Here is a 22,563-nt window from a genome sequence, read left to right on the forward strand (position 1 = left end):
TACTCGAAGGTGTGGAAATGCAACTGTGGGTGAAGCTTTTCTTTCGCCCCTTCGCAAACACTGTCAATGAACGCACACAGTGGACAAATGATGATGCAAACAATTCACTCCACAATGGAGGACACCAGCAGTAGCAGCAGCCACAACAGCCGTCAAACAATCAGTCAGAAGGTCATGCTACAGGTAGTTCCGACAGCAAGCCACGCGCTAACACGCTAATTTTTCGGTACCTTCCCCGCTTGAGTGCGGAAAGGCTCTCCGGTCGACCCGGTCTTGCCCATCTATGGGCAAGATTGCGCACCGCAGCGACGCGGTGGGCACGATTTGATAACACACTCCACACTCGATTTGCCAAGAACAGGTTTCTTTGCTCTTTTTTTTGTTGCTGCTGCTGCTGCTGTTTACTCTGGGCTTGCGAGTCACGGTTGCGCCCGTGCAGCATAAGAAGGTATCGTCGATCTGGTCGACGCGCAGCATAGCGTGACCGACGATCGTATCGGAAGGCGTCGAGTGCATGGTACAGGAGAAGCAAAAACAAAAACGAAACAAAAACTAAAAAGCAAAAAAAAACACTGCCCCGCGTGTGTGTGCTTGACTCAGACTCAGGAAGTGGTTGAGCAAGGCCCAGCCTCAGTGCCTTCGCCTTGTGCGCACTGGCACCAAAAACACTCGATCGTGAGCTGAACCGAGGTCAGTTCATCCGTATGCAGTCAGTTCAATCGGTATCGATGACGATCGCGACGATCTTGGTGCGGCTGTTTCAGGTTCGGGCTTCGGGCGGGATTAAAACGATTCCCGGATTCTGATTCCCGCCCTGCTCAGAAACTCTCGGCTGCCCGTGTCTTCGCGTGCAAAGGTCAATATCCGGTGCGTTGCTGGGGTCATCCGCGGGCTTTGCCTTCCCGTCCCGGGATGGGAAATGAGTCTAAACAGAGGGGGGAAATGCCAAGGAGAAATTGAATCCATTTCTATGGGCACAGAAAGCGCACAACACGATACCATTCTAGGCTGCCCTTCCGAACGGTGCGCCAGCACTTCTAGGGCAAGTCATCGTTTATTCAAACGGTCCGGAAGAAGGGCTGAAACCCTCACACAGCCAGTGGGCATTAGTGTTGCTAATAGGCATTTGCAATATGAAACCCTGCGATCGTTCGCCCGGAACTTTGCGCATGCCCCGTTAGCTTCGCCCGGGTTACAGGGGTGTCTGTTTGTGTGCAATAAAATCTTACAGATCGGACTGGAAAGGGCCACAGGAGACACGGCCGATCAATCCTTGGATAGGATGCTGGATTTAAACGAAGCGTGTTTTCTACAGCTGTTAGGAGGGGTTTTTGGTGGAGTTGGATTAAAATAATGCTGTATGGAGTACATACGTATATATTTCATTATAAAAGTAGCAAATCCCAAAAATTCCTATTCATAAATGAAATTAAGACAAAACTAAACTAAATACCTGATATGAAAAATCAACATCACTAAACTGATAAACACTAGATAACACTAGATCAAAAAGTGAAACACAAACTCTTCATATGAATGTAATATTGATAATAAAAAAGTAATTTTCAAACTTCAAGATATACTCATATAAACAATGCACATAATAACAACAATTACAAGAAACATAAAAATAAATAATAAAAAATCTTATTATAAATTCCAACTAAAATACATGAAAAAAGAAGAAGGTTAATTGCCCATAAATAAATGATAAAAGAAAATAACCTTATTGAATCAATTATATAAATAACGAACAGAAGTAAACATAAAAAATAAAAAATACGAACTCATGATATAAACATAACAAGACCAAACAAACAAACAAAACGAATCAACAAAACATAAGGTAGAATGGATAGGGGCTTTGAAGATGATACCCATCCATGATATCGATAGCGTTCTCCGCCTTGAATCGCTTTTGGTCAAACACTTCACATTAAGGCTGAGCGGAAGTCACTTGTACCCTAAACCGTAAACAGGAACTGCGCGATATCGCGAAACCACTGAAGGATGTGAGTTGATGTCTCTAGAGAGAGGGAGGGAGAGAACAACGGCAAAACGAAACGGCATCACCGTTTCCAGAATATATGTAAAAAAACACACACACAAACGCCTCTCGCAGACGCAGTTGATCTTGTTCCCAATTCCACTTCTGTTCTGTTCGCGTGTTCTCTAATTCTGCTAACCCAACCCAATACGTGATCATAGACATGATCTCGCGACCTAGAATACCGTCCGTCCGCGTGGAAGTGTGGTGCACAATGACGGCAAAAAACAGGCCACATTAACACAAATCTAACCGTAGAGATGGTGGGATAAAGGCTGCCCCAAAACCAACCGGCGGCATTGGAATGGTGGAAAATAAGGGGCAAAAAACAAACATCCATATTTGTAGAGCAAAGACCGCTGGTTTACGCAAATGTAGAAGGAGAGCAAAAAAAAGAAGCCCCGACCTGAACTTCGCATTGAGCATTGTGGCAAGGATGAGTCAAGCTTTAATTGGCGTTCAGAGTGAACGCTCGAGAGAGAGAGAGAGAGATAGCGTCACATACGTATACGTTGAGTTCAGGTGTTGATGTAACCTCCAGTGAGGTCCGGCTAAGGGAAGTAAGTTCAGTTTGGGGGTGTGCTACAGGGCGAACAGGTAAGCCAGTTTCCGGCATACCAGAGTCCAAAGAGGGCCTGGTCGGAAGTTAAACTCGGATTAGATTGGCGATATAGAATTGATTTTCTATTGATGAGTTTCTGTAGCATTAAAAGTCCTTCAAAACTCGGAACATACAAAGACAAAGGCCCCAGCTAAGGGGGCGACAAATAAACCGATAAGAAACAATTCCCTCCCATCAACAGCCATAAATAAATAGTTTAATTGGCTCAGATTGTTCCCAGACGGTGGCGGTGTTTAATTGGGTAGGTCGGCGCGCTGGCTGGCGCTTTGAATTTGTTGCTGCTGTTCCCTCTCTCTATCTCCCTGTCTCTTCATAAAATGTATGCCAGTGGCTCTTCTAAATCCTCAACAACCAAACGCTCCATGGTCGCGGGAGCAGTCGCCGCTAATCCGCGAACAAACGGCAAACACTGGCTCTTTCTATCCTTTTTTTTACTACTCTTCCACAGTGTCTTGGCGGTGATAAGATAAGTGGTCAACAATCTCAGATGAATAAACAGAGCGATTTCAGAGAGGGGATGAGTAGAAGCAGACGTTGGGGTGAAAAGAGAAAGATATGCAAACACAACTCCCGCAGAATAGCATCGCACGTCGGAGCGCTGCATATAAAGTTGTTGCAAAGTAAAGTTCAAACGCTGCAACAGGTTTTGTGGGAGTGGGAGGCACGGGTGCGAGAGAGTTCTGTGCCGACTGTGCCTGTTGACGATTCTGTCTTGCCATGCCATTCATGCCATCGCCCGCACGATCGACGTTTACGTGCGTTTTCTTCCTGCTCGGGCGATTCTTTACCCAGAAGTTGTCCGGCACATGCACACGATCGGGTAATTCTAAACCTAAAGACCTTTCCCTGCACTGCAACGTGCCGGCTGTACGTCGCGGTACGGCGGAACACTTTGTAGACGATGTAGACTGAGGCAAAGATGCATTGCGAAGGTGGCACTTTTCGGAGCTGATGCTGTGCTTCGTCTGACTCGGTATGAAAATAGGACAAGATGATGCTAAGAATGATCAAAGGAAAATTTTAGTAAAGGCTGATGTGTTGTTTGACATCCGAAAATAGTGCAAAATAAAGTTTTATTCAGAAACAGTTGATTTAGAATCTGTTAAATTCAATAGCGATCTGCTCGAATATAATTAAATCAAATTCTTAACATCCCAAGAGGATTCTCATTGGAGTTTGAAGAAGAACTCAATAGGAATGTTTAACTAATTGCAGCACGAGGGTTGTGAAATATTTTGCCTTTGTTTCTCGAGCATCTCAGCGAAACTCCCATAGTGAGGTTGCAAGGCTCCTACCCCACCATCGCCATTTCCAGAGAGCGGTCGAGAGAGAGAGCGACAGAGAGCAAAAAGCACTTCAAAAGAAGAAAAACAAAACCCATCTGAGGCGACGGCGTCGATCGTTCTAGCTGTGCAAGAGACGCAGGGCGCAAATCCCCAACCCCCTCGCAATCACAAAGGATTCCAGGCGTGCACGTGCGTGCGAGTGTGAGAGAGTGAAAAAGTCACCCTTAAAAGGGGGAGATTCAAAGCCCGCGGCGTGAAAGAGACACAACCAAGCAGGAAGAATCGGACAGCGCAAACCAACACTCTCCGATGGCAAGAACGAGCGTGCGCGCACACGAGACGGTTTAGTCCATCCGAGAGCATTGTGCTGGCCGGTGCTGCGTGTATTGTACGGCAGTGGTTGTACACGATCAGCACAGGGCCCCCGTCGCGCAAGCAGGAAGCGCACGATCGTCGACCGCGTGCGCGCCTTGGTTGCTCGAACGACGACCGCAAACGCGAAAGAAGTGGCCGAAGAAAAGTGTTTGTTTGTTTTGTTTGTCACCCTCGGTTTGATCTCGCCGGTTAGAAGTTGCAAATTTGCATTTAATCATTTTGGGATAGAGTGCGAGTGTTTGCGTGCTTTCGCCCGTCCTGGAAAGAAAGCTGGAAAGCACCGGTGGTGATCGTACTGTGTGTGTTCTTGGTGGATCGAATACGGTCTTTGTGTCTGTTTGCGAAACCGCGAAAGAGGCATTGAGAGGCAGCCAACAACAAAGTTCACAAGAGGTCCTATTAAGAAGAGCCTTCCCCAGAAACCACTAACGACGCTCGGTAGGGCTCTAATTGAGTGCGAGATAATTGTGCCCTTTTATCCGTTGGTCCGTTCGCTACATCTGCGTGCTGATCTCGTAATCCCCGTGCCGTGCTCCGTGTTTCTTGGAGCAGTTTGAACGACAAAGAGAGCGCGAAAAAGCGAAAGGTGTGTGTGTGCAGGTAGTGGGCAGCAGTAGCGCTGGTACATAATAACAGTGGACACAAACGATGGGTCGGAAATTGGCGCACCATCTGGTGCTTGTTGGCATGCTGCTACTCCTCGCTGTCGAAAGTTTCTCGCGGGCACAGGCAGCGGCCAATGATTACCCTGCCCAGCAGCACCAGCACCTGAGAAATCAGCAGCATCACCAGCACCAACATCACCACAGGCACCGAACGGCCGAGCCGAGCAGGAGTCGGAACCAGACGTCCTTAAACTACGCGCTAATAAGTGGCCCCGGGAGCGTGGGTAATGGAGGGAGCGATTATCGGCCACCGTACCAGTATCCGGGCACTACTGGACAGCAGCACTGGGGGAACCATCACGGGAACCAGCCGCAACACCATCATCGCGAGACGCCACCGCAGCATCGGCGCCATCACCGCGGTCAGGCCCATCCTGCCCATTCGCAGCCGTCATCGCCGCCGGGAACGGCTGGATGGCGCAGGACATCCGGGAATGGTGGTGTGCCAGCGGCACGTCCGGTCACCCGTATGCTGACGCGCAGTGGGACGGTTGGAAGTGCGCGCCACAACAACAGTACGAGGTAGGTGTCGTTGGTGGAGTGGTGGATGTACTTTGAACATACTTCGAGTTTGGTGTTGTTGGTGGAGTGGTGGATATACTTTGAGCATCCGAGAGCTCCTGGAATCATTTAAATATTAAAATTTTAATATTTAAAAATTACTTATTGTGTATGTTAAACATATGAAACATCAGATCAACTTCTTACATCAGATTATTTATTTATTTTATTTATTTATTTTTATTCGAGGACCTGTTTTGAACCATCTGGCTAAATAATGACTTTGGACTGCTCAAGAATGTCCAGCGTAGATATGAGCTTAAGACTTTCTGAGATATGTTGAAATTTGGAATATTTGTTACGAATTGATCGTAACGTACTATGCAGTTTTAAATGCTTTAAGACCTTCATCATGTGATCAATCCTGTCAATGAATCAATGTCAATCTTGAAAATCTATTTCAGACCATTTGGCTGGTTAATGGTTTTGGTTGCTCACGAATGACCAGCATAGATAAAAGCCTAGAACTTTTTGAAATTAATTGAAAATTACTATTGCATAAGTAGGATCATTTACTTATTGTGCGATATAACGCTTATGACCTTGTTAGACCGTATTAGGAGACTTACGGATATGATCTAAACATCAACATTCATAATCGGTTAGTTCATTTAACTTATTAATGGGGTTAGACTTCTCGAATATAGATAAGAGCTTAGAGCTTGCTGTAATTCGTCAAAACTTGCAATCTGAATATTTTATTTCAATTACTTTAAGACCGTCTTCACGATATTTTAATATTAACTTTGGAGATCGCGTTACACAGTCTAATTATTTTGGGCTGCTTTAGAATGTCCAGTATAGATAAGAGTCTAGAACATGCTGAAATTCGATAGCAAATTAAAAAAAATTGTTTTATCAGTTACTTAAAAGGAATTATTCTTCAAAAAGTTCGTTTTAGTACACAGTGACACTAACAAGCCATCAAACTGGCACAAATGTATGCTTCATGGCTGCTACATGCCATTCAATTTACAACAACTAAACAGTCACAACAAATTGCTTCCTTCCGGCTGGCCGTAAATCGCGCGATGGCATCCTTCCAGTACCGACACTGTCCTCCTACGCCTATTCAACTCCTGAGCCTCACACCGCCAGAACCCGTCAGACAGTCTGACATGATCGTTTACCGTCTGCGTCGTATTAATTTTACTTTTTCCCCCGTACACGTCAAGGATAAAGGCACTGCCTTCAATCTGACTCAAAACATTGGAATATAAGAGGGCCTATAAGGAGGCGACTTTGCTGCCCACGACCTCCACAGCAGGATGAGCACGCAAGTCGGAGAAGATTAATGCAGCCTGCGGTGACTGGTTGGCTGGAGCAAACGGCTTCAGCCTTACCACGCTGCTGGAGGGTCTGCGTTTTCTGTCTTTTCCTCTCATTATTATTGTCTTGCTTGCCTGCTGCATAAGCGCCAAACCTTTGGGCGCTGGAATGCAATCCTTCTGCACCGATCGTTACGGATGGATGCAAAAATAAAACCATCGCGGTATGATTCTTAAAAACAAGACAGCGATGCTAGCGCGAAGAAGATGCGTGAGGTGCAGATTTAGTGTCGGATTGGGGTGGGCAGTTTTTGCTGTATCTTCAGATTTATAATTAAAACCACAACCAACACCGACAGCATTCGTCTGATTTGTTTCAGTTCGAGCAACCATTGGAGGTTAAAGGATGCTTACCACCCGAAAATAGTCAACTCCAACAAAACAATGATCGTTCTGTTTGGCACAACCTTTCCTCAGCCGCTCGCTCGACTGCTTTATTTATTTTACAATCCGATAGAGATCTAAATTGCCTTGTTTCCTGTACCACAGTGTGTGAGAAATGCATTCATCGTCCGACATGAAATTTGCAAATGTTTTTTTTTTTTGTGGTTTTGTTACTGTCTTTTCCTTGCCGGCACACCCATTCATGTGGTATTGGGTCGGCGGCGTCGTTATGCGTCCCCATTTGTATGCAAATGCATTTTTGGGAGCCGTTTTCTGCGTGCGAATTGTTACGAGCCGCGAGCCGCAATCTGATCGATGGTCGCTTTGACACCTTGTTTCGCGTCGGGAGTAAATCTCTCAATACGAGATCGTTTATTTTGATGTTGATGGGGCACAAAAAAACAAATGCCAGCGGGCAAATAAAGATACAACGGCTGTGAGTGTTGTCAAAGTGTGACTCTTTTGTGTTTACGGGGCCATGATTTTTTATGTGATCTTGTTACAGGACACTCTGTCAATCGTCAGCGTGCACGTGGAGTGCTCAGCAGGTGTAGAATTTGGCGTTGGAGATGTTTGTGTCAGGCATTTGGTTTGCAATTTATGTTTAAACATATGGGATTGACCTCCAAGTTTTTAGTACATTTTAGTACAGATTTTTGGAATGTAAGGGATTGTCATTTTGGGACTTTTAGGTAATAAATCTCGTGCTTTATTGAAAATAAATTGTAATTCGAATGATAAATCCTTGTAAAAATGAAATATTTAACACATTTTATACAGTTTAACAGATAAATATGCTGAATAGTATTGGGTAAGCGACGATGTACCAACCAATTTCCCTACCCTTTCCGGTATCAAACACATCCAACGGATGGAAAACCCACATGAGGCGAGCGCATTAAGAAATAAATCTCGAAATCACTCCCATGTTATCTTACGCAGGGAATTCCTACACCCTCACAAGCGATAAAATCGTTCTACCAGCGCCCATCAATCAAACCCTCCAAGCAAACCATTCCCACCGTTGCAATGCCGCCCGAGCCCATTAAAGACCGATCTAATGACAATTGCCGTGCCGGATTAATGAATAATGGAAGGTAATAAGTCATAGCGGAGCGGAAAACCAGTGCGTAGAACCAGTGATCGTGACTTCGCGCCATGGCTTCTGTGAAAACTTTCCTACCGATGCCGTTGCACATGAGTCAATAAGTCATTGCTGTACCCGTCATCGGACAATGGCGATTTCGGTGGATGAGCGTGTAATATGACTTCTCCATATGGATGGGGATCAGCACGTTCCTCCATGGAGGGGTTTTTTTCGCTTCCCTCTCGAGTATGCTTCTCGTTACTATCACACCAAGCTGCAATGTGTTAATGCAATGCGTGTTTGTGCAAAGTGTTGTGCAGCGTTAATGGCAGTAATTCATCGGACAAGGTTTAGAGTGTTTACAGCGCGATGTGTGTGTGTGTGTGTGTGTGTGTGTGTGTGTGTGTGTGTGTGTGTGTGTGTGTGTGTGTGTGTGTGTGTGTGTGTGTGTGTGTGTGTGTGTGTGTGTGTGTGTGTGTGTGTTTCGAGCGTACCCAGTTCTATTCTAGTATATTTTGATACCAAAAAAAGAAAAACAACAGATTTATGTTTTTTTCCTCATTTCGTGTTGCTGCTTTTTACGCAGCCCTTGTTTGCCCTTTTTAACCGCTCGCGCTTTGCTCGCGTAATCGTCTAACGAACCGTGTAATATTATAATGGCACAATCCAACCCCTTTTTCTCCCTCAATCCTTCTCTTTCTCTGTTCTCTCTTATTCTGCCATCAGCCTGGTTCGGATTGCATTCGAACATAATTCACATCCTGGCCCAACCCCCTTGGGGCACACAACGTTGCTTGCTTGCCTTCGTCATACCCTCCGGCAATGACTCATAATCTCAGCACTCAACCCCAGACGCAACTTCCGCGCGAAGCACGAAAGAAGAACTAGAAGAAAACACAGCCCAATCGCATAAATACGATCGCACCGATCACCGACACCTTAGAATGCGGGGGGAATGGGTTTGCTTTCTTTTGGCCACCTTTTGCTTGCACTTTTTGCATGGCATTTTTGCTGCGAGGTCGACCATTGAAGGGGGGAGAACGGGGAAGAGGAAAAATAAAACTTGCGGCCGACACTTTCGCACGCGTCCGGCTATTAATAACTTGGGGAGGGAGGGGGGGTGCCAACACCATAGCACACTCCGCAGACCCCGAGTGGCTAGTCTAGGCAGACGGGTGACGATAGGAGACCGAAGGGCACTATACGCCTGTGAACATGTGTTTCGTATGTTCTTACAAAAAGCGAGCAACGAACGTGCATGGCCCTTGGAGTGCAGCGGAAAGGAGGGCGTGTTGTGTAGTAGGAAATGTGAAAACGCTTGTTGAGTGTAAAGATATTGTAGATGCAATTGTAGGCTGAGATTTGGGGCAGTAATATTACAATTCTAGATTATTACAACATTAAGGTTATTACAATACCATTAGCCCATTTAAAAATGGAGAAATTCGTAAACAAAAAAACACCAGCTTTAAACATAAATATAATTGTTCTTATTAAATTTCGATTATTTTATAAGCTCTAGTAAATAACTTTTTTTTCTTCATATAGATTTTGATACTTTAAATTGCTTGCGATAACTATTGCCTTTTTTTTACAAAATTTTGGTTGTTACACAATACAGTGATTAAATAGCAATCTGAAGTCAGCGATATAACAACGATTTCGTTTAATGTATTAATTTCCTGTTATCATTTTATCTTAAACATCGTAAAACGAATTAAAAAAATACAATCGAAGCCGTAATAACGTTGAATTCTATAAATCCTTATGCAAAACGAAGCTAAGAATTTGAGGATGCATGGACATGTATATCAGTTTTATCCATACTATTTTGAATGAATCACTAAACTTAGAATTACTGTTAGATTATTCCAGGCTTATGCTGTTGATCTATGAATTATCTGTTGCATTCTTGCATTGCTCTATATATCCTCCAACAATATCATTTACACGTTACAATTGATATAATCGGATGTTTTGGAGCTGTGCCATTTTGCCATGGTCGAAACATTTGTATAATTTGTGTTGGATTTTTAAGAAAATGCTTCAATTTAACGACATCATTAAGACCAATCGTTTAAAAATACCACATCTTTAAAAATGTCACTTATTGAAACTTACAATTTCTTGCACAGACAATATATTTTACAACTTACAAAATATATACTTTTTCTTTTATTGTATACTTTTACAATATACAAAAAAGATTATTTTCAAACTGGTAGAAACCACATTTTTACGCAAAATTTGTAAATCGTATTTATCCTAATTAATTTTTTAAGACGAATTATAAAGTTTATATAATAAGCAATTATATAATAAAACCTAAGGGGTGTCCAGTTTCCCCTGCAGATTATCTACTACCCTTAGTTGCACTACATCCGGTTCCAAGGGACAAAAGTCGGCCTGAACCTATGCATGAGGCGAAAACATTGAAATATCTTTGGGATGAATTTATTGCCCATAAATTCTAAGCAAGAAACATAAATCAATGCCTTGCTCGTCCTTGAAGATTTACTCAATCGGGCCAAACAATTAGTCATGAACTTTCAATGTATTAGATGTCCAAAACAGGTTGGTCTGGCAGGCAATCTTTGTGCAGTTGTCGTGTAAATCGAAGAAGGAAAACCATTTGAATAACAATGTAACTCTATATTGGTGTGAAAAACATGATTTTTGTACAAGAGCTTCAAATTCTTCCTGCACAGTTGCTCATTGATGGGGAGTAAAACGGGCTATTAATCACACGTCTCAGAAAAAGCGCCCAATTCACACCTGGGAGAGCATTGTAGCATCAAGCTCCACAAATGTATCTCTACCGACAGCTAGATGAATAATTTCTATACGCTAACTTCCTGATCCCTGATCGTCCCGAGGTGTGGAATGGGCTTAAATGTATGAAAAGTTGCTACAAACAGACATCGCTCTGCCCGAAAGAAACCGAACGGATAAATCACCACTTTATCGCACTGTAATGCTGCCCCACTGGGAGGTGAAGAACACGGGAGGGATCGACGTTATGAGGTGCAATAACTTTGCACCCATTTATGGACATACCACTTCATCATATTTATGCGACAGTAAACCGAGAAATAAGACGAAACGACTCATCCGGAGTGTGTTAAGATGGAAGAGATGACGCAAAGTGTGTTTGGTTTATAGCTGTATCTATCCACAACCGGCTACCGCCGTAAAGGAAGGGTATACCTACCCCAACCCATTTGCATACATTTCGTGTGTGTGGTGTGTTATCATCACACCGATTCGCTCATCATGTGTGCATATTTGCGACGTCTTACGACGGCCTGGATGTGTTTGTGGCATTTTTTGTTTGCTGTTACCGTTTATTAGCACCGAGACCAGCTCCATCGTAGCTCCAGTTCCCCATGCAAAACCTTCTGAGTCTGATTAATAGAGTCAACAGCTTAATGCTCCTGCTCACGGTAGAAAGTGGCGGTCGAGCTTCTTAAAATAATCGCCCAGTTTCTTCCAGCCAAAACCAACTGCAACGCCAAGCGTGAGGGCAGTTGCCGTGTGAGTCGGGTGTCGCTTCCCGCTCCCACTAATCGACACCAATGATGGCCTTGATTGATCGTTTGCAGTTGCGAATCATCAACGCGTATGCAGTCCACACTGAATGCACAGGCAGCAGGTACCAGCAGCAGTCAAGGGAATGATTTATTGGCGCGTTTCGATGCAACAAGGACGCATCGCCAGTGATTCGGAGCCGCAGCGGTAACTAATGCCCGATGCAATTTTTATGCACTTCGTGCCGTGTCGAAGGGCAATGTAGAGGGATGAATTTGAATGCACGGCATGCAGCCGCTCAGCTTCGGTGGTAACGGCTTAATTAAGTTTTCTATGCCCCCCACATGCTCCACGATGCGACCACGATGTGTTTATGGAAAGTACGGTGATTCGTCCCGCACGGCTGTTTGGCATGCGAAAAATTGGACGACGGTTCGTAACGGGTTGATTGCTTCCAAAGAATGCACTTAAGATTGTAAATTGACGTTATTAAAATGGGTTTATTGGTGGAACTGTTGCTTGTTTTGGACGTGACCAAAGGATTGAAGGTTGATAAAGAAGATCATGATTTTTAAAAAAAAAAGTCTAAAATATGTTCAAGGCATGAGAGTTGCTGGACAGAGATAGGGATTTTAAGTCTGAAGTGGGAAAAGAACATCAGTGGTAATAAATGAAGATCTTCCTGAGGGTCCATGAGATTACTTCAGACTTTATGAAGCTGTCAGTTCGGAGCTCTGATAGCACATGATAGGCGAAGATGGTTTAATGATGTTTAAATAAAAAGAATTTAAATAATGCGAGGTCTTGCGCAACAGTGAGGAGTTAATTTGAAATTTTGCCGGACTAATCGTTCCGGTTCCGGTGCTAGTAGTAGTCGGAATGTATCTGGCTTTAGCTAGCTCTGGACGACTTTGGATGATTTCCGACGAAATGGCTCTGATTTTTGTTACCGTAAATTGTCAAACAATGTCCAAAATATGAATGAAACCGGACAACTTCGATACAGTTCGGACAGGTTCAAATTAGCGATGGGTAAATACATTTTTCCGGGGACGGATTCATATTTTGCGCTCCAAAGTCGGAGTTGATCCTCGAGTCCACTCCGGATAAGTACATTTAGGGGCGGATTAAACACCAAGCAAACTAAGCGGCCGCGTGGGTCCTCGTGATCTGGAGGGGCCTCGAAAATAGAATCCACCCCCGGATCAAAAGTAAAATTGCTACTCAATCCTTCTCTGGTTCAGAATATTTGATTCAATCCCCTGTTCGACGCTTTAATCAGCCCTACATTAGTGTCACCGCTTAGGGGCTCCTCTCGTCTTCATCCGCCACTGGGTACATTACTAGTTGAAATGCTTCCGGATGACTCCGTATAGCAATCGTAGTGATATGTTTAATGCAGACGAATCTACCCAAAACCGTAATAGTGTCGTCTTACGCTTTTAAGATAAATACTTTCAATCAAACCGTTTCGATCCAAAATCAAACAGTATAGTTCAGATTTATTCGTTGTGATTCTTCCGCACTCTTCTGGAATTGTCCGAAATTATCTGAAGTCATCCCGAGTCCTCTGGTAAATCCATAGTCATTTGTAGTCTTCCAGATTCGTCCATATTCATCCGGAGCTCTTCGCAGTATTCTTGAATCCTGCTGAGTCGTCCTGAGTCCTCTGGAGTCGTCTAAAGCACTCCGAAGTTGTCTGAAATTCTCCAAAGTTGTCTGAATTCCTCCAGAGTCGTCCAGAGTCATTAAGAGTCGTCGAAATTCTTCTGGACACAATTACCACACCCAATTTCAGCGATGAAATTAGTTTTGATTTTGAGTCAAATTCTGTTTTTCAGGGTTGGTTTTGGAGTGGATTACACATCACTACAACTGGAACAAGATCTTTAGTGTTTGGAGTGGAATGTCAACTTGATCTTACTCGACGTATTTCTTCTATGAGTGATATAAAAAGGCGTCTAATTCTAATTCCGTGCCCTTTGTCGATTATTTTTATCCAAACAGAACAAGACCACTAATCCAACGCGAAAGGCCTCCACACATCATCTACCTTTTTGAATTGCACCATTAAACTTTAGACAAAACCCTTTCTTTACTCACCGTAAACTCTATCCCACCGTAAGTAGTCCACCAATAGGGCAGCCTGCTACTTTATCCGTTGCTTCTTTTTTTGTGTTCGTTTTTCCCTGGCCCGATACACGATGCCAATTGTCACGCAACTCACATTTGCGGCAAGCTGAACTTCAAACGCTGCACCGGGGAGATACAATTCCGTCGTCGGCGAATGGCTGTCGCAGGCAAAACCGATGCATATTTATTGTCTGTCATTCGGGGACACCGGCAAACCGATGATCGGCAGACAGATGCATCAACAAAAATCAAGGCGGAAAAAAACCCTTTTCAAACACTCCTAGCCAATCTGGCAAATATCATTTGTGCGGGACGGCCCACACCGATGATCGTATTGCAATCGTATTTATTAATAAACACGCGCAACAGAACATACCGATCGGCTCGGGGAAGGGTAGCTGGGAAAGAGATTGAGACACACTGCACAGGGAGACTTCTGTTCTTGCTTTTAAATCAAACGATTACCTCTCCTGTTTTATGTGCTTTTTTGCATACAATATGTACAGATCATCGGAACTAGAAAGAATTTAAACAGTGACACAAACATTAAAACATACACCGCGCTTACATGCACCGAATCGATGTATAGAAACAAACGAAAGAAAAAAAAACATACACACACACACACTGATCAAACACTGAAAAACAATTTGCCACACACTTTACACGCAGAATTTTCCCACGCCGACACACACTTTGGCAGCGTGTGGCGCTTCGCCGACACTTTCTCGATTATGATCACGATCAGCGCGTATATTTGCATAAAAATAAACACCAACATTTCGCCACGCAAACGCGCGTCACACACCGCCACTCTTCACAACTTGACGAATTTAATTACGGAAGCAGGCGGGCGGAAAATTGGGCCGCAATCGCAATGGCAAAACACGCACAAACGCGCGGCGTTAACGCTTTTCGGCACTTGGACAATTATTCGCATCAGCTCGTTTCCATTGGCACTAGCTGGAGCCAATGGCAGGTTTCGATAAAGCCTGCCTAACAACGAATCACTTACAGAATCACACGCGCACCCGCCCGGTTTAATTGGCAATTTTGGTAAAACTAACACGGCAGCACAAACGATCACCCGCTTCCTTGCTTCTGGCAGCTAGAGCCGTCTCATCCTTGGGAAGTTTGTGAGATCACTGTCCTCGCGAACGGTACCGCGAGAGAAAGAGTGTCACTACGCGCCCCCCGTGTGCGCTCGTGGGACGATCATTGATGCCGACAGGGCGGTGGCGGTGAGGCGCTGTTAATTTTGCGGAAAAGTGTCTTAATCGTGTATGAGATGAGCAGAGAAACTGTCACACTCGCGGAAGGAAAGGGCCGCAAACACCTCTCCCGTTTGGGTGAAATGAGCTGTGTAGAGTTGGTACTCACTCCCCGGGAGTGCTCTGTCTCTCTGCGCGTCACAGGTGGTGGTATAGATCGGGCTTCGGGGCCACTTTATCAGATGATTGGTGGATTAGAATCTCACTCGGGCTTGAGTCGAGATTTGAGAAGCCAAGAGCAAAGAGCAAACGATTTTCCTCGCTAGCGAGATTTGTACTATCGATGGGAAGCGTCGGAAAACGAGAGAAGTGTGATCACCTTCTCACCCCCACGATCGTGCGCTGAGGGTTGTCACCCGAGTCGAGGGGAAGGAAAAGACCGTGTGTGATCGCCGGTAAATGTGTATTGACACATCTTATAGACGATCCGCAGGAAGTAACCGTTTAATCGTGCGATCCGCTCGGGCGAAGAGGGCGCACAGACGACACCACTAGGGAGAGCACCAGGAGGGAGCACGAAGTCGATGTGGGAATTATTTATTTCCTAAAATTAGCAAACCAATTTTAGCACCGTACCACCGGATCACGTTCGAAACACTGCATGACGAGAGAGCAGAGAGGGTGGGAGATTGAGGGATTAGAGGGTAACGATCGGTTGATCGTGGTCAATCAGTTGCCTAGAGGTGTTCGATATGGGGGAAAAAATACGTTAACATCTTTCTGGCAGATATAAAGGTAGTAATTTGATCGTTTGTATTTGTATCGTGCTCATCTACTATTTTGCCGTCTGGTATGCGATAACCAATGTGCAGAAAATCTTCACAGTTTTTACTGGAGCAGTTTCTTATTTGGAAATAGAGCTTAAAGCAGAGCTCAATAACATACCATCTCAGGGACCTAGTCTGCTCCATATTAGTAACCTAAATAAGAACCTATCTCATTTGAGTCTAAGGTAGGCCTGTATCAATTTTCAATTCAAACATTTCTAAGCATCCTCTCAATACAATCTACATGATCTACAATGATATCACACTGTAGTCTTCTTCTTGTGTCGAACATTCACTCTGAACTCATCACGTGTCTCAACTAACTCCTTAAACCCTCCGTCCTTAATACTGCTTGATCTTCACTTTCTTTGTTGTTTTTCAGAAAAAGTATTGATACTTGAAGATTTTGAATTCGGATGAATCTAGGCGTCTCTCAAAGAATTTAGAAGACTTCGGAATAGTTTGTTTGGGTCCGAATGACTCCGGGTGAGTTCGGATGAGATGAGAACCGGAATTTTAGTTGCTAATACAAAAACTGCCTCCGTAATTGCTTTTGGAATGAATCCAAACTATCCAGACCCCATCAGACGACTCTAGGTTCGTAAATGTCCGGAGTTATTCGGAGTTGTTCCAAGTTGTCCAGAGTTGTTGGGAGTTGTTCGGACCTGTACGAAGTCGTCCGGGGTTAACCTGTTAAGTTGTTCCGAGTCGTCTGGATTCCTTCGAATTTAGCATCTCTGTGTTCATCGAAGTGGTCTACAAAGTCATAAGGAATCCCTGCTTGGGTATGGCTTAATCTCGTCATATCTGAACGCTTCAAAAACGCCTATGTGTGGGATGGTATTTCATGGACGAGATGACTATGGACCAGTTGAATTCTGACACTGTTGCAGTTTCTGGGAGTGGAATTTCCCACGGTGAGGGTTTTTTCGATGTTAAATTTCAGCTGTTTGAGCAAAAAGTATCCATATCTGGGCAATTCACTAATTTGGGAGTGTTCGAAAAGTGTTCAAACGATACGATACTCAAGAATGTACCTTAAAAACCAAAGGACAAAACGCTAAAATTCATTTCCATGTTTCGACCATACAAAGTTCAAACTGTCTCACACAATCACAAGAGCGACTCTCCTCCGGCACTGCAACAGACTGCGTATCTTAATTGCGTCCAGCGTGTTTGCAAGATTGCAAAATGCCACGCATAGGACATGGCAGCTCTCAATTAGAGTCGAAACAAAACGCAAAAGCTTCGTTCCCATGCGAATGCATTCACATAACGACACACAGTCCCCCCCCCCCGCCGACCGCTTAATGGTGGGGCGAGCGAGAAAACCATTAGAAAACCACACCATTCTGTCTGACACACCAGCCGATTCGATGGCCTTGAAGAGTGATTAACCGTAAACCGGGAAGTGCAGTTTTACTCCAACCGCGCCGCACACATACACGGTCCTACCCCGTTGTTCCATTCACTTACTTCGTCGTTGAGCGACGCACTTTTTCCCACCCAATCTTTCTTTCTCTCGGTGTAGTGTTTGTTTCCCGAGAACCCATTTTGCCACCGTCCATCCAAGTAATACGTGCCGTTTGGCGTGGCCGTCCGCTTAGCGCCAAGGATCGTTCGCTTTTGCTCATGCTCGTGCTCATGGTTTTGTTGATCCCGTTTTTTTTTCTTTGCAGAGGCAAAAACGTGTGCACCGTGCATGTGTATCGCAAGTCGGTGATAAAGACGTACCAGGGAGCACCCTGCCGGGATCCGGCCAACTGTTATGGACTTCGGTGAGTAAAAAAGGGGGAGCGAATGGGGACAGTCTTACGAACCCGCACGTGGATGTGATAACTGTTTTGCCCTTTTTTCCCCCATTCCCATTAGAACGTACTCGGCGCCAGTGGCCACGCGGGAGGTATGCTGCCGGGGCTGGGAAACAACCACCACCGTTGCCGATGGATGTTTTAAGCGTAAGTGTGATGAGACTTCCTTTACAATCGAGTCTGGTTCTCAAACTACCATGCTACCATTACAGCCATTTGTCAAACGCCGTGCCGGAACGGTGGCCGCTGTACCGCACCGGACCGGTGCACCTGTCCGGCCGGCTTCACCGGCAAGTACTGCGAGCTGGACGTGAACGAGTGCAAGGAGCACAAACCGTGCGACCAGACCTGCTACAACACGGAAGGTTCGTACTACTGCACGTGCCGGGACGGCTTCATGCTGCAGAGCGATCGTCAAACGTGCAAAAAGATCGGTAAGCTCACGACAACGATGGAAGAGACGAACGGTACACTGAGTGACCGGTTTTCCCTTTTTTTTTGTTTCAGATGAAACGAACGACCTTGCCACGGAGGCGCGTGACATGGAAAACGATCTCGACGTCGATTACGACAGTCTTGACATACGGTTAAGGAAGCTGGAGCAGGTAATTGTCGGGTGCCGGGTGAAATTGGCAGACTCTTACGACTCGGGGTGATTTTTGCTTTCCTCTTACAGCTAATGGCTTCCCGCGACGACCGCCAGGAGCTGACCAAAAAGGTCCAGTACACGATGGATGCAGTTTCGGTGCTAAAATCACAGGTCGCACGATTGGTAAGTGATTTTGTAAACTATTTTAGCTTCTACAATACCGAATTAACGCGTTTTTGTGGGACTTTCTTTTCTCCTCCAGAACCAACGACTATTTCCACCGGTGGACTATGGAAATCGGGTTCACTAGGCAAACCGGATCGAATGGTGCGAACCTGTTTCTAAGTTAACCCGTACCCCCGTACTGCCATGCTATGTTCAATAGAATTGAAAGTCTTACATTTATTGTCCTTAAAATGCTATTGCCTGTGTGTGTATGTGTGTGTTTGGGTGTAATTCATGTACGTACGTGTGTCTGCGAGCTGTGTGTCTTCTATTCATGTGTGTGTGTGTGTGTGTGTGTGTGTGTGTGTGTGTGTTTGTACGTGTTGTCAAAAATAAGGAAGATTAAAAAATAGACTATTTACTAAAGACCGCGTGTTGGGTTGTCTTCTCCTTCTGTTTGCCTGTTTTTTTTGCTGAATTCTCTCTGTGCCGGTTTTTGTTCCTGCTGTCCCCTGCTGTCTGTCCTGAGGCATCTAGTTCCTGTCCGAAAAGAGTTTTGGGACCGTGCCACTCACAACCCTTCACACTTACTCCGACCAGTTCGCCATCAGCTCCGGGTAGACGTTGTTCTCCCAGTACTCGAGCGCCTTCTGCAGCTTCTTCATCACGAACGGTTTGTTCAGGTTGAACGAGTGCATGAACAGCTCGTTGTTCGTCTCGAAGTTCGGATCGGCCACGCACACCACCCCGGACGTCGCGCCATACATCAGCATGTGCACCTGCATCTCCAGATAGTACTTCTCCTGCAGGCTCCCATCCGCCGTGACGTACTTCTTCATCGTTTCGTGCGACCGGGGGCACTTGATTTCCACCACGTGCTGGGGGCAGATCCCGTCCGGCACGTTGAAGATGATCGGGAACGACGCGTTCATCGTGATGCGCGGGCTCTCGTACGTGCGCTTGGTGTACTTTTCCAGTCGCTGGCGGATGGCCAACTTTTTGCGCTGCAGCTGCGTATCGATCTCCTTGTTGCAGCCCAGTATCTTCTCGTGCAGCAGCGTCGGGGACGCGTTCGGCTGCGTACACTCGAACACCTTCGCGCCGGTAATGCGCCCGTACCGGAGCTCCTGGAACCAGGGGTTCGAGCGGGGCTGAAACTTGATCTTGTCCGCCAGCACGCCGGACGCGGACGCGACGACGGCCTGCGCATGCTCGAAAAACTGCGCCACCGAGTAGCGGTTTTTCACCGCGCAGATGATCAGCTCGTGAATCGACAGGTTGGAGAACTTTTTGTTCGCCGACGAGAAGTTCCACCGCAGCGGACAGTCGATGTCCTCCGTCTGCAGGCCGTGCACGATCTCGCGGATGAAGTTTTTCGTTTTGGTTTTGTTGACCGGCGGCTTCGCCGGGATCTGCTCAAGCTCGGTGGCGAGCGGCGTGCGGAAGAAGCACTCCACGTCTTGGTGCGTGCCGGGCTGGTCCTGCGTGTGCAGCCAGAGGAGCAAGCTGACCGTGTGCTGGCAAAACCCGAGCTCGGCACAGTCGCTGCACGCGACCGACTCCACCTTATGGTTCTCCTCGTCGATCGTGACCGTCAGCTGGTAGATTTTGATTTCCATGTTTTCCCCATCGTCGCACGGGCCGATCGTGTGGATCTGGCCCTTCACCGTGCAGTAGGTGTCTTCGCGCCGCAGCTGCACACAGCCTACGGAGTCGTCCCCGTACTCGGGATTGTTTTCCGCGCACGATTGTCTGGAAAGGAGAATCGATTAGGATTAGAAGTGATTTTTTGTAGGAAAGTAATAATGGATGACATTTTTTTTGCTTCGCTTTCCTGTCACTGCATCAATCGAAATGTTTTGAGTGTGAAATAAAATGTTTGACGAGATAGCCAACCAGCCAGGCGAACGAACGAACGACGTTAACATTTGACGGTCACACAAATGACAACCCCGCCGGTATATCTGCCACATTCAGATTGACGTTCCGCGAACGACACTAGGATCCGTTGACCGCGCAAGCAGCGAGCCGACCGCAACACCGCGGGCAGACCCTACTTGCCCGACACCGTCGGAAACGCGTGTGAAACCGATCGCAGCAAACGCGCTAACCGTGTCCCCTCCCAATTCCCGACTACTTACAGTGCCTTCAGAAGACTATCGTTGCCGGACACGGCCTTCATCAGGCGGAGCATGTAGTCCCACAGCATCGGTCGCGTTACCGTCGGCAGGTTGAAGGTAAAAGCCTTCTGGTAGCCGGGCGCTAGCTGCTCCTCGAGATCGTTCAGCCGATCCATCACAAAACGCGCCTCTCCTTCCATGGTTTGTCGTTTCTTTCCGCTTTACTTGCGCTGTCAATGGGTTCGGGGGGAGTTTTGGACCACTTCGCGTCTCGTTGCGTGGTGATGGTGTGAAGAGAAGGAGGTGATTTTTCACTGTTTCGGAGTGAAATTGTGTTTCCGCGATTGTTTACCTATCACCCACCAATACTGAATGACGCGATGGACACACATACACACAGGCACGCAACCACACGAAAGCGGTACGCAGAGCGGTGCGAAAGAACTGAACCCGTGGCGGTTGTAAACCGAGCCGGTTCCTTCGAAAAGAAACGCAATTTGAAATCGGGGTTTGCAAAGTGACGGTTGAATGTTCGAAAAAGGGTAATTTATTTTATTTTCATGTCTTATTTAGGTGAAGAATATTTAAAATTTTAATATTGAGGCAAGGTTTATGAAATCAATATTAGAATGCTATTTTAACTAGAAGATGAAAATGTAAATAGGTCAGACTGGCCATTTTTTGGGGGTCAATTTCAACGAGTTTTCTGTCCGTTTGCGCATGCGCATGTTGCACCTAAAATGCGGCCCATAATGACTTTTTCGATGCTGAAATAATAAAAAAAATACCCTAAGATTAAGCTTTCTGTGACTTATGGGTTACCCCCCATAGCAAGATAGTCAGCCCTACGTCTGGTGACACGGTCCATTTGGGGCATGAACCCTTTACGGGCATGATATTAAGTCTTACGAATTGACGACCCAAGTGCCAAAAATCCACTAAACGACCACTAAACGGGTTCAAATCGATTCAAGCTCTTTACCTAAACGGAAGTATTTCTAGACTTCGTTTAGCAGACGGCGACTCCTGCATTCTAAAAATGTAAAAAAAAGCTGGTGGCGCCATCTGTTGGTGGGATACCCAACCAGTGAAGCTTCCTCGCTTGGAGTGCTTTTTCCTTCCCTCTGTACTGTTGTATGGTTTCGCATGAAAGTTGTGAAGTTAGTATTCCCAAGTGCCACAAATCCACTAAACGACCACTAAACGGCATCTAAACGCCTCAAATTCTCTACCTAAACGGAATATAGAAAGACTTCGTTTAGCAGACGCCAAACGACTCATGCATTCTAAAAATAGCAAAAAAGCTGGTGGCGCTCTCTGTTGGTGGGATACCCCACCAACCAGTTGAGCTTCATCGCTTGGAGGAGAGCTTTCTCATTTCCTCTGTACTGTTGTATGGTTTCGCATTGAAGTTATGCATCGCTAGAACTAGAACGGCGATACAATTGTTTAATTACTAAACTCCAACGGAAACCACCAGTACTGAAGCAAGTGAGAATTGAGTGATGGTCGTTGGTGTTGATACCCACGTATCTGACCACACGACCATTCATATAGATTTTTGCTCAGAAAGTTAGAAGGCTATATAGGTCATTATAAGATGAAACTTGTCGAAACACATTGCAAGAAAAGGATAGCAATATAATGATGAGTTGTAATACGCCATCTATTGATCAAACCAATGAAGTTGTGAAGCTTTCATTTTTTTCCTATGGATATTCAATTTTCCAGTCGTTTAAGCTTAATCTGTGGCGCTTGGGTTTGCACCGACAAACCGACGTGACACTGGCGTTACAAAAGTGTCCCACTGCTTCTAGACGACCC

At 45.6% G+C, this 22,563-nt stretch overlaps 3 protein-coding genes across 5 annotated transcripts in view; 1 reads left to right on the top strand and 2 right to left on the bottom strand.

The window, feature by feature from the left end:
- The window catches only part of LOC121594871 (G-protein coupled receptor 52), a 47,144-nt gene extending 31,930 nt beyond the window's left edge, over positions 1 to 15,214 (bottom strand). Inside the window, exons 1-2 of one of the 3 annotated variants that reach the window (XM_041918631.1) lie at positions 15,032 to 15,214; positions 13,987 to 14,532 (exon numbers count right to left, since the gene is read on the bottom strand). The gene's annotated coding sequence lies outside the window, so the exon portion shown is untranslated. Of the gene's footprint in view, positions 1 to 13,986; positions 14,533 to 14,584; positions 14,606 to 15,031 lie in introns of those variants that run through there. The other 2 variants (XM_041918634.1, XM_041918632.1) reach the window with 2 other exon arrangements.
- On the top strand, positions 4,301 to 19,022 carry LOC121594870 (epidermal growth factor-like protein 7). Its single transcript, XM_041918628.1, has 7 exons — positions 4,301 to 5,517; positions 17,734 to 17,832; positions 17,927 to 18,012; positions 18,078 to 18,299; positions 18,373 to 18,470; positions 18,542 to 18,637; positions 18,717 to 19,022. Exons 1-7 carry the CDS (start codon positions 4,979 to 4,981, stop codon positions 18,762 to 18,764), a joined length of 1,188 nt encoding a protein of 395 aa, XP_041774562.1. The 5' UTR covers positions 4,301 to 4,978; the 3' UTR covers positions 18,765 to 19,022.
- Positions 18,837 to 21,145, bottom strand: LOC121594869. Its single transcript, XM_041918627.1, has 2 exons — positions 20,761 to 21,145; positions 18,837 to 20,371 (listed from the first exon to the last, which is right to left on the bottom strand). The coding sequence occupies exons 1-2, from the start codon at positions 20,937 to 20,939 to the stop codon at positions 19,207 to 19,209; spliced, it is 1,344 nt and encodes a 447-aa protein (XP_041774561.1). The 5' UTR covers positions 20,940 to 21,145; the 3' UTR covers positions 18,837 to 19,206.
- Between the last annotated feature and the right edge of the window lie 1,418 nt (positions 21,146 to 22,563).

The sequence above is a fragment of the Anopheles merus genome, chromosome 2L (genome assembly GCF_017562075.2).
Source record: "Anopheles merus strain MAF chromosome 2L, AmerM5.1, whole genome shotgun sequence".
Classification (NCBI taxonomy): Eukaryota; Metazoa; Arthropoda; class Insecta; order Diptera; family Culicidae; genus Anopheles; species Anopheles merus.